Source organism: Cetorhinus maximus, chromosome 14, assembly GCF_964194155.1.
Source record: "Cetorhinus maximus chromosome 14, sCetMax3.hap1.1, whole genome shotgun sequence".
Taxonomy (NCBI): domain Eukaryota; kingdom Metazoa; phylum Chordata; class Chondrichthyes; order Lamniformes; family Cetorhinidae; genus Cetorhinus; species Cetorhinus maximus.
Genome location: NC_135892.1, coordinates 74,868,059 through 74,880,412, shown reverse-complemented (window position 1 = coordinate 74,880,412; position 12,354 = coordinate 74,868,059). Strand labels below are relative to the sequence as shown.

The 12,354-nt window shown below is 43.2% G+C and overlaps 1 protein-coding gene across 2 annotated transcripts in view; it reads right to left on the bottom strand.

Annotated features, from left to right (window-relative positions):
- tgfb2 (transforming growth factor, beta 2) overlaps positions 1–10,614 on the bottom strand; it is an 85,916-nt gene extending 75,302 nt beyond the window's left edge. The window contains exons 1-2 of one of the 2 annotated variants that reach the window (XM_078557088.1): positions 10,389–10,527; positions 9,862–10,223 (exon numbers count right to left, since the gene is read on the bottom strand). In XM_078557088.1, coding sequence (XP_078413214.1) covers positions 9,862–10,207 — 346 coding nt within the window. In that variant the 5' untranslated portion in view covers positions 10,208–10,223; positions 10,389–10,527. Of the gene's footprint in view, positions 1–9,861 lie in introns of both variants that reach the window. The other variant, XM_078557089.1, reaches the window with a different exon arrangement.
- Between the last annotated feature and the right edge of the window lie 1,740 nt (positions 10,615–12,354).

Here is a 12,354-nt window from a genome sequence, read left to right as displayed (position 1 = left end):
AAGCTCCTCCACTGTGAGTTCGATATCCAGCACTGCCATGGCAGGCAGGCTTTCTATGGTGTCTAGACCTTCCTCATTGACTGTGTTCTCCCTACAGTACAACTCAAGGTGGTACCTCCCCAACTGTTTATTGCAGTTAGTGAGGATGGGGGACATTGTCACTGACAACTGGGGGACAGTCATTGAACGCCGTGACCTCTGGAGGCTGACTGTTTGGAAGAGCATTGGAAGAGACGAGCAGAAATTAAGAGCTGCTGGCTGAGACAAGGGCCCAGAAAAAACAGGCCGAGTACTGTGAGCAGTTCTGGTCGCCACATTATAGGAAGGGTGTGATTGCACTGGAGGGGGTGCAGAGGAGATTCACCAGGATGTTGCCTGGGATTAAACATTTAAGTTATGAAGAGAGGTTGGATAGACTTGGGTTGTTTTCGTTGGAGCAGAGAAGACGGAGGGGCGACCTGATCGAGGTGTACAAGATTATGAGGGGCATGGACAGGGTGGATAGGGGCCAGCTGTTCCGCTTAGTTGAAGGGTCAGTCACGAGGGGACACAAGTTCAAGGTAAGGGGCAGGAAGTTTAGGGGGGATGTGAGGAAAAACTTTTTTACCCAGAGGATGGTGACGGTCTGGAATGCGCTGCCTGGAAGGGTGGTGGAGGCGGGTTGCCTCACATCCTTTAAAAAGTACCTGGATGAGCACTTGGCACGTCATAACATTCAAGGCTATGGGCCAAGTGCTTGTAAATGGGATTAGGTAGGTAGGTCAGGTGTTTCTCACGGGTCAGTGCAGACTCGATGGGCCAAAGGGCCTCTTCTGCACTATGTGATTCTGTGAATCGTGCACCTTCACATCCCACTGTCTCTGCAGCAAACACAGCAGAGACTGCCATGCCAGAGTGAGGCTCCTGAGGACATCAGGACCATGTGCTTAAGATAGACAGGCAACTAGCAGCTGATCGATAACGTGCACAAGGCAGCTGTGATCAACATGGAGCTTGACAGGCTGAACATTGAGATGGCACTGTGGTAACATCCTGAGCCACACTAGACGATGCTTAACACAGAGATTCCCAACATAACGCAAACCATCGTCTTACGAGACAGAAGGCTGCCACAAAAAGATGTTGAAGAGAGGGTCCCTCCATTTTGAAGTGTCTTCGCTCTCATTTACCATGCATTCTGCTGCTCTCAGGCTGGATACAGCAGCAGAATGGCCCTCCAGCTTCAAGAGCCTGGCTTGCCATCTTTAATTGGATGACAAGCCCAACCTCCGGCCACTAATTGGCCGCTCTGGGGAAAATCATAGTGAGTGACTGCTTCCCATTCAGTGTGGGGTTCTGACCCATATTACGGCCTGAAGCCCGCAAGGAAAATCCTGCCCTTTTGTAACAGGCACGTTAGATGTTCCATTCCTTAATGTTAACATTCATCACCGTGATGAGTACAGAATCTATACTAAAATAAAGAACAAGCTTACGAAAGGGAGCATTAAATACACATTATCATCACACTAAATATTGCTGAGATTATATTATAACACTGCCTACATTTAGTCATTTAAAGTTAAATATGCTTCACAGGCCATGTTTAGACACACTGTATAAGGCTGCTTCTTTTAGTTTTTAACTATTAAAACCTGATGCCATTCCTCCCCTGAAAGAAAAATGTTGCAAAGTTAGTATTCACTTCAATAACACAGAATAAACACAAAAATTAAGGGGAAAAGGCTATAAAAAGCTCTGCCATATATTTGCCTGCTATATATATTATAGCCATGCTTTGTGTATTAATTAAATAATGTTTTCTTGGAAATAAAGATGTTCATTTCACTTATCTCCACAGGAATACAGATAAAATGTTTATTCCAACTGTCAGATTGTACACCGAAACTGGCTCTACATTATTTGCTTTACTCCAAATGTAATCTTTCTTAATGAAAGAAAAATTGAAAGCACACAGAAAATGCCTAAAACAAACATTAAAAACCATTCTTTAAACATGTGCAATAAAAACTAGAAATCTAAATTGTGATGCATACTTCAATCATTTTACCTGAAACAAACTGATCATTTGGTGGTGAATGAGGAACATGACCTAAAGTGCTGTACTACTTTTATCTAAAACAAAAACAGAAACAGAAATACTTGGAAACACTCAGCAGGTCTGGCAGCATCGGCGGAGAAGAGCACAGTTGACGTTTCGAGTCCTCATGACCCCTCAACAGAACTTTTATCTAATTTAGTTTGCATTACCTCACCTTCCATTTTTTTCAGTTTCCTCATGTTCCATACTGACCAGAGGGTGCACAAGTGGCCTGCTCCCAACCTTTAGGGATGCCACTCAACCTGTGACTAGTAAGTGTGCAACACGAGCCTGAAGCGACCCACCCTCGATCTTACCTTGGTGAGAAAAAGAGAGTTAACATTTTGCGTCCAAATAGCTCTTCTTCAGATGGACTTGAAATATTAACTCTGTTTTCCTCTCCACAGATGCTGTTACACCTGCTGAGTTTTTCCGGCATTTTCTGTTTTTGTTTCAGATTTCCAGCATCCACAGTATTTTGCTTTTATCTCGGTCTTTCCTTCTTTACTGTGGGAAAGATGTCTGACTACAGCACTGCCCCTTTCCTTCTTGACACAGTTAAAAATATAACTCGCTCGGTACAGAATTGCATATCTACTGTACTATACTGAACCCATCAATCAGTAACTACATACTCTCAGCACGTCAGGTTTTTCTTCATACTCGGACAAGCCTTTGCTAAAACACACTTACCAATGATGGAGAAGTATGAAAGTACAGCTAGTGCTCAGACCAATGATCTCTGTGGGCTAAAGACTGCAGTTTGGCAGAGATTGCACTCTTAACAGGGGGTTTGAGAGGCTGTGGCCAGGACCTGGTAGGGATGAAAGCAATGAAGGTGGAAGCAATACCATCCCGAAGCAGAACAATGGAAGTACCAAAACCTCTGTCCGAGAGGAGAAGCAGTCTGGAATCGGGGCGGGGGGTGGGATAGGAGTGAGCGGGTTGAAGCTATCTTTCTGAGGAACAAGAGATAGTAAGGTTTGGGGCAGGCATGGGCCTATCAATGGGTTAAGACTGCAACAGAGAGCTGCACCCAGTTGTACTATCAGCAAGTTGAGGTCATCCGAAGTCTGCAATGTCCATGCAGGCATCACTGGGCACAGCATGACTGTTGGTAATGATATAAAGATTGAAAAGAAATGAGGCATTTGGTCCTTGTCAATTACAAAATGTGAATGAATGCATTTTACTGCAGGCTACCAGAGTTTGTTTCAGAAAAATAAATCTTAGCCTGATTGTTTTATGCTGAAACTGATGCACATCATTACTGTGTGAAGACCACTCTTCCAGGTATAATTGCTACCAGCACATCAATGTCCATTTGCCTATTTTGTTCTACATTTTTAGTGTTGTTTCAGTACAGGGTTATTGTTGGTCAAGAATCTATCTACCTCTGCCTTAAAAATATCCATTGATCCTGCCTCCACCGGTCTTTGGGGAGCAGTATTCCAAAGATTCACGGCCCTCTGAGAGAATTTTTTTTTCGCATCTCCGTCTTAAATGGGAAACCCCTTACTTTTGGTTTACCAATATCCCTAAAGCGGACAGATGTTGTCAGTGATGTAATATATACAGGTATTATGGAGGCTCTTAGATAGATATTAGTATCTGCCTGGAGCAGGCTTATCCAAGATCACCTTCTCATTGACAAAAACTTGAAGATATCAGGATGATGTTACATAAACCACACTGGCACGTCAACAACACCAAATGATAAATAATAATCTCCCTGAATAGAAAGTTATTCATTTGGAGCCATTAGCCTTCTCAAATTAATTTGACTAAATAAGTACATTTTGAAATGACTTTTGCGCAACTGTACATCAAAACATGTATAAAACCTCGCGTTCAGCAGCTACTACTCTTCAATTAAACTGTCCTACTGTCTAAAAGCCATAACTTTAGACTGAAATGCAGCCAGCAATACTCAACTTATATATTGGACTACGCGTGGCTGGAAATCACAATCTTCCCAACAGGAAAGAGCACTGTGCATGTGTGTTTCCGTACATGCATGGAGCTCCACTCCCTGGTGTTTTTTTAAGGTTAGGAGATTGGGCTTAAGTGTCCACTTTCTTGTAACATTAGAAAGACTCCATGCTAAGGTTATAAAGTGCCCAGGAGTTGCAGCAGACCCCTTGAACACTTTCTAAACCCAGACACAATTGTGCATCTTCAATTTACATTCTTCAGAGAAAAGGACTGCTTGGGCAATTCCAATTTTCCAGTTATATAAAAGGTTTAATCTGAGGATCATGAAATATTTCAAATATTTCAGACAATTATTTAATTACATTAGAGTACAACCAGTTGTTTCTTATAGGGATTGCTTGGGGTTGGGGGGGGGGTGGGGGGGAATCTTTATTTCCTTGCACTAAATGCATTTATTTTTTAGTTTCTTTGTCACTGGAATGAGATTTTGGATTTCCATCTGTTTTTGGGGTGACTTATAAATATATAAATCCAAAGATAGTGGTTGAGCATTTTTGATAACAGACAGCAGCAATCAGAAGCATCATTCGTAATTATGTTTCTGCCTAAAGCAACCACTACAACATAATCAAATTATTCAATAACATGGCATTCATAGATTGGATCTAAGCCTGCTTCTACAAGCCAGCAAATGTTTTCACTGCTCCTGTCAACTGTGTCATACTGCTCTTTTTTAACAAAAAATGTTGGAAAAGAAGGCCATACATTGCAATCTTGCAATCGTGCACAGCTACACTGAAAATTGCATTCGATTGTAAATCCAGCTCTGGTTTAATTTATTTTTCTAACTATGTTGTAGTTATGGGCTGGGCCTTTTATTTATAGTGATTGAATTGGTCAAATTCTATTTTTATTATGCGGGATTCCAGGACCTTTTATCTATATTTTTGAAATTTCAGTTCAGCGCTTTGCCCATTTATAATTGGGATGACTTGTCTGCAAAGGCTGAACTCATATTCTATTTTTATCACATGAGATTCTGGGAATTGTACCAGAGTTTTAGGATATTTCACAAATCCTTCTGTCAAAACCACAATCCAGTGGCATTTTAGGAATTTACACCAGAGTTACAGGAATAATATCCTAAATAAGGAGTACAATACATTAGCATTTTATTAAAAAAAAGGTCTGAGAAATGATTTGAAATTGTTTGGTGATTACAAATATATCATAAATTATCAGGATTTATAGCAGCACCCATAGCACAATGAATTTTCTCTATCTGGTATAAAATACATCAACAGCTGGAAGCTGCTGAGCACAACTGTTGACTGAAAATGTTAAAAATCTCTCCAGAGCCAAATAATAAAGAGAAAAAAAGTGCGAGGAAAATGAGTTGGGAGAGGGTTCACAGGATGGAATGATAGCCTGGAATTTCCTGGAAAGTTTCAGTGAAATTATACTGTAAGATTGGAGCTGTGCCAGCTTTTTCCAAGAAAATTTGTGCATAGCTGATTAGTGCCAGTTGAACGCTGATACATTGCTATGTGCAAATTGCCTCAATTATTTGCACGAAATCTGAGATATAGCCGCCAAAACCCTCTGCTGCTTCTTTACATAGCCCTACCACCTATGCAAGAGGCCAGGTCATACATACAGTCATAGAGTTATAAAGGCACAGAAGGAGGCCATTCAGCCATCGAATCCATGCTGCTCTCGATAAAGCAATCCGGTCAGCCTCATTCACCTGTTCTATCCTCATAGCCCTGCAAGTTTATTTCTCTCAAATGCACATCCAATTTTCTTTTGAAATCACTGATCATCTCTGCTTTCGCCACCTGCTTGGCAGCGAGTTCCAGGACATTACCAGTCACTGCATAAAAAAGTACTTCCTCAAATCAGCCCCATCCCCCCCAATCCCAACCGCTGCATCTTTTGCACAAACTCTTAAGTCTGTGTCCCTTACTCCTTGTACCATCAGCTAATGGGAACAGCCTTTCTTTGTCTGCTTTATTTAAACCTGTCATAATCTTGTACACCTCTGTCAGGTCTCACCTCAATCTCCTTTGCTCCAAGCCCCAGCTAACCTTGTAGCTAAAATCCCTCATCCCTGGAACCATTGTGGTAAACACTACGCCCTCTCAAGGGCCCTCATGTTTCTCAGATTTATGCAAAATAGATAATGCCCAGGAATAGACTGATGGGCAAATATTGAGGGACAGGTACTGCACAAAGTCACCTGAGATGAGCCTAAATTGGAGCTCTAGAGTTTTAGAATGATTTTCTTCATGATTTAGAAAATCATTTTATTACTCTACCAAAGAATCAAAGAGTTTCTCACTCAAAGAGCTGCCAGTCTCAGCACCCCTGAAATACTTTGCACCCCACCCCCCCCCCCCCCCACCACCATTGAAGGGCTAGGCAGTTGGACATGTCTTCCCAATGAGCGGACCCATGTTCTGCATAATAGTAGAAGCGACAGAGGAGCAGGTAGAGGTAAAAGGCTCCAAGAATGAATTTCCATAGCACAAGAGAACAATTGATTATTTCGTCTATGGGTGGTGTTGCGTTTGCACTTGCTTTCTGCTGGTTCTTAAACTCTGGCATAAGTTTCGGTGTAAGCTTTGTGTAAATGCAATCCAGGAAATTCCGGTGTTTCAGGAAAGCGAACCAGTTGATTTGCATACTTCCCTAGCAGGTGTTGAAATTCCTGCATCTGAAACAAATTCAGTATTTAAAAATGGAAATGTGTTTCCTGGGGAATCCCTAACTGACTGGCAGTGCCAGCTGACATAAAATGCCAACCTGAAGAGGCTCTAGAAAGTAACGCATGGTCGCTGAAATGCGGCCTTAAAACATTTTGTCATCTCTCAACGGGAAAATGCATTTTCAGAAAGGCACTCCTCCATGTCTCTTTCACTGCTTCATGGTGCTGTAGCTAATGCAAGCAAAAGAGGCAGTGTCCTGGAGCTGATGCCAAATACATTTTATGATCGTGGCCAACGGTGGGGAGAAATAAACACTTGACTTCCAAAATCTGTGGCTAACTAAATGTCGGACTCTGCGCAGCCCAAACTATGTTGGCCCTTCAGCTCGGGAATAGCACACAGCAGCTCTCTGCTCTTAATGTTGGGAAGCTGGTGTCTATAGGGGAGACGGTTACATACCATGTTTTCTCGCTCTTTGTGTAGATATGCGCGATATGGACTAACTTCTGAACACCTTTAAACCTCTCCACACCAACAATTCACTCTCCTGAATTTGTTAGAAAGTAGTGCCCACCCCGGCTTCTAATGCAGTTGTGCTCTGGCTGTCCCTGAACTGCAGCGACGGCAGTGTCGTTACTCACTTCCTAGCATCCGAATGGTTGAGATGTGTTGATTGAGATACATACAACTCACCTCAGAAAATGAGAGAGGGGTTCAGCCGAGCCAGGTGGACGGAGGAGAGCACAGAGGCTTGGATTTAGAGCCTGCAGTTTAGTGCCGGAGTATTGGAGTTTAATAACCAGGCGCACAGAGCACTGGGGAGCATTGGTGACAGTTTGGTGACTGGAACCTGACGTTTATGCCCAGAACGAGAGTTTGGATCACGGGTTAACACAAGTCTTCCAGGCAGAAGTCAGGAATCTAGACTCTGGAGTTTTGAAGCAGGAACACAGAGCATATAATTCAGAGCAAGATGTTAAGAGTTTAGCACCATTTGTGCCAAATTATGCAGAATTATAGGAAAGGACCTACATTTATATAAATCTCCTCCGGACCTGACGCTATTCCAAAACGCTTTACAGCCAAGAAGGCGACTTCATTCTGCTCCCCTTCCACCCGATTATTATATTTTCATTCTTCCAACACAAACCCCGTGTACACGTCATAAAAACGCACATATTTTCATTCTTAACAATCAGATCTCCCCTCCCCTTATACTGGCTTTGAAAATATTCATTAGGGCAAACTTCAATTAGGAAATTCTACTTGTATGCTTTAGAGTGAAATAGTCCACAACACGGATTTACAAGCGATTGCACGAATATTACAGGGGATTTAAGTCATTGCATGGCCTGGGCTTCTAGTTAAACAGAAACCTATTCCAATCGCCCTTCCTCTCTCTCTAGGTTGCACTATATTCGTACCCAGCAATTATTGGGACAATTTATATTTTCCAAGCACAGATATTTCATCGAGTCAAACCACGGCCATTTCTGGTTGGTTCACAAAGCTTTTGATATATAAAAAAAACTCGGGAGGTGTAGTTTGGGAGTTTTGACTTACAGTGAAGTATAGAAAATGTAAGTCTCCCGTCACTCTCCCAAATTAGCATATGTAATTTTAGGTCAATAAATACAAGCCAGAAAACTTTTTTAAAAAAATGTCTAAATCGCTCTGGTATCATAATTGCTATCTCACAACTATACGTTTGACCCATTTCTGGTGCGTAACGCTGTTGGCTCTCAGCCCAAGCTGGAGTTTGACGGTATTTTTGTAACGGCCAAGGATAGCACTGTATGTGAAACTGTACACCGAGGATTGCGAGGCCAGGCGTTTCTGCCCAATTAACCTGGGGCAGAGTGACTGAACGTGCACGTGCTCCATACAGAAATAGCGGCTCGCACGCCATGGGGGTGGGGGATGGTGGGGGTGCACTTTGTTGTGAAGATCTGCTCTAGGAACTGAATGCACAACTTGCACTGGACTGATACTCGATTGTTCACATTGAACACTTACTGTACGCTTGCAGTTCTGAACCGTGAGAACGCTTCAAGCTTTGACACGTGTCTAAAATGCGATATTGTGTGTTTAATATGATAAGCTATTTGCTGTCTAACACACAATTTCAACAAAAGCCTTAAGGAAAGACACAGGAATGATCCTACAGTTTAGTTTCTAGCGGGTGCTTCTCTGAGAAATCCCATAACTAGTTAAGGTTGTGGAGCAGATCGTAAAGATCACATTTTATAGATTTCCTTTGTACTTTCGTCACATAAATCAAAGGACAAATTAACCATATGAGGACCGCAACAATGTTTCTGAGTTTAAGAAAGTCATTTTAGTTAATCTGCAGGAAAAAAAAAAGTTGGTTGGGTTTTTAAGATGCATTAATTTCTACAATATTAGGCACGAGGCAACTTTATTCTGTGCGAAAGTATCTAATAAAGTGAGCAGTTGGAAAGGTAGTTCAGCACGTAATGAGTTAAATGGTAGCTGGAAATCCGAATATTTATCCCTGTGCCTGACTGCCGTGTTTGTTTACACAGCACCTGTCTTGGAATTTCAGCATTTCCACTGAAGACGGCAGGTTCTAGATTGTGTGATTCATATGTTCGATATGATTTCCACAGGGCCATCATCCAGAACCGGTTCGTGGTCAGGCGACCGTGCGCACTGCCCACAACCCAAATTACCGCTACAAAAATAAACAAAACCCAAAAAAAAATGCCATTATTACTTTTTGTCCAATCATGTCACTTCGCTCTGCTCAGGGTGCGAATAGGCGACTGCTGTACTTCAGCTGCCTTATGTACACATACAACATATTACATAAAAAATAGCGCGAAAGCAAACTGCCAACTGAACTTCGCAAAATGGGTTACCATGCAAAAAAAGTTTTAGTCTTAAAGAGGAATGGCATCCCTTTTTGCTGTCAGATTGGATATTAAAACTATCAGTCTCTTATTTTAAATGAAGCATTGCCAATTACACATCTTTAACCCAACTTGAGGGGGGGGTGGGGGGGTGGGGGGTATTTGAAATAAGCAGATTTATGTGACTTGATTGATAAATACATTACAGTCTCCATTAGCTGGCAAAAAGGGATACGCTCACTTTAAGTTGTTGGTTATGGCTTACTTTCAGGATAGCTAAATGGATTCATATCAATCTTGTAAACTTCTTTTGCGTAATACTCCTCTTCGCTCCTGTCTCGTTCACAAGTGGCAGCCCTCTCGTTCGCTTTCTCCAGAAGCAAATCCCTGGTGCTGTTGTAAATCGCGATCACATCGGTCGAGACCTCCTCGGGCTCCGGGTAATGTTCCGGGGGGTTGGTGAGTTTCAGTTTGCTGAGGATTTGCCCTCGGATGGCCTCGATCCTCTTCTTCATGAACTGTTCCATGTCGAGAGTGTTGCAGGTCGACAAGCAAGCGGCGATCATTGCGAAATCCAGCGTGAGAAAAACAGTGAAAATGGAGTAGTGCATTTTCAAAGCCGGGCAGCTGGAAAGTTGAAGAGAGAATGGGTGGTGTGTGTGGGGGCCAGAGAGAGAGAGAGAGAGAAATCAGCTGCAGATCGTGATCGTCACGCGAAAGAAAAGCAAGTTAAATATTTACAACAAAACAAAAAAAAGAGGAAAGGCACGTTTGTTGTTGCTATTGTTTAACCTTGATTCTCAAGTCCTGTGCAGTTCAATGACTTGCCAAGTGCTGGCTTCTCGCTGAAGCTGCAGTCCAGGCGCTATAACGTTGCTTCTGCCGAAGATAAACACACCTTCACTTCATCGCAGTCCTGAGGAAATCTTTTCACTTCTCCCAACTTTTCTCTCTCTCTCTCCAAGAGCCTTTGCTTTCTCCAGTTATAAAAATGTCAATAAAACAGCAGCTTTATTCCACTAGGCTGAGCTCTCCTGATTCGCCTGGAGTCCAGGGTGAAGTTAAAAAGGGAGAGAGAATCTTACACATACACACGCAAAAAAAAACAAACAATTAATTTGGCAAAAGCTAAGCTCAAAAAAAAAGGGGGGGTCTGACAAGAGAACGAAAAAAGTTTATACTTTTTTTGAAAAAAACAATCTAAAGTAGGAGCCTCACGTCATTCGCGAACCGTTATTTTCGCTGCTCCATCCTAGTCTGAGTCCAGGCTGGGAGTGAGTGAGTGTGAGAGAGAGAGTGAGTGAGTAAGTGAGTGAGAGAGAGAGAGAGAGAGAGAGAGACAGAGTCTGTACAGTATGCGTCTTAGGAAGCGAGTTGCCAGCAGATAACATCAGGCTGCACAGGGAGACCTTTATAATGTCTCACTTTACCACGTGTTGCCTCCATGGAGTGACGTGGGGGTCCGACCGATGGAAGATTCCTCAGCATTCGTTAACAGGCTGCCCACTGACAGGCGGCTCCAAGCTCTCCGCGCTGTCCTAGTGCCCGCCCCCCCCACCACCTCCACCCCCGCCACCCCTCCCCACCCACCCCAACTCGCTCCCCGAGCCCCGCCGACTGCGCTCTGCTTCCTGCTTGAGGCGCAGGGATCGTTGGAACTCAGGCGGACTCCCAAGTCGATTTCAAAACACCGGCTTTCAGGCGAATGTAACAGCGGAGTGGAGCCTTGTGGATGGTAGCTGGCATCCCCCGTTTTGAGGGACTTTGCTTCCCAACTGTAGCACAAGATAATCTTTAATATCTAGCGTTATTTCCCAGTGCCCTTCTGGGTGGAGGGGATAGACAGAGTGAGCAGAGTCTCACCCCCGCCCCCCAGCTTTGCAGCATAGGCAATAGGCAGAAACAACCCATAAGAGCAGAATGCTTTTCGCGAGATAGTGTGAGGATTTATTTAACTCATTGCTTCAAAGTGGCAGTGACAATAAGGGTGGCGCTGCTGATAGTTTGTTTATAAGTGTACTCCTTTGTAGCATCAATGTTATCAACAGTCCTTTCCCCCACTGAATCGCCACTTTGTATCCCCATCAGCCATTTAACACCCTTTTCATTTCAGCTTGGATCCTGTGACCACCTTAAAGCACAAATTACAGAGATTAAGCTGTTCATGCTAACACAAGCCATCTGAAAACATGAAACTGTACTGAAGCTATTTAACACGTGTGGCATCAGAGAGCAGCCCTGCAGCCCGTGTTTACTCCGATCCCTATTTGATTTTTTTCCAAAGCTGCCCTATGATGGAAAATCCAAGCCCTTTAAGCTTACAAAGCACGGGATCAAAGAGATTCACACAGAAACCCGGTGAAGATGAACTTTTGCTTCAAATCGTGTGATCCATGGTGAGATAAAGCCTCTCATCATCTGCAACGTTTTCATTCCAGGGACTTACTGCACACTTGAAATGTACTATGTGGAGTTATGCAAATTCTTGTAGACAGTTTAATGCTTTGAGTTTGACAATATTGATGGGGAGGAGGGAACACAATTGCCCTGTTGCTTGCTTCACAGCTGTTCTACTCCTTGTAGCTAAACATTGCGTAAAAAATAAAAAACTCGAACTCGCCTCAGAAAAAGAAATGGATTTTTTTTATCAGTGACGGTCAGAATGCTGGATCTGGAAAGGAGCGCTAGGGCCCGGGGGCGCCACACTTGGCGCGGTGCTCATGGTGCGCTCTGCCTCGGTGACAGGGCGATCCTCATC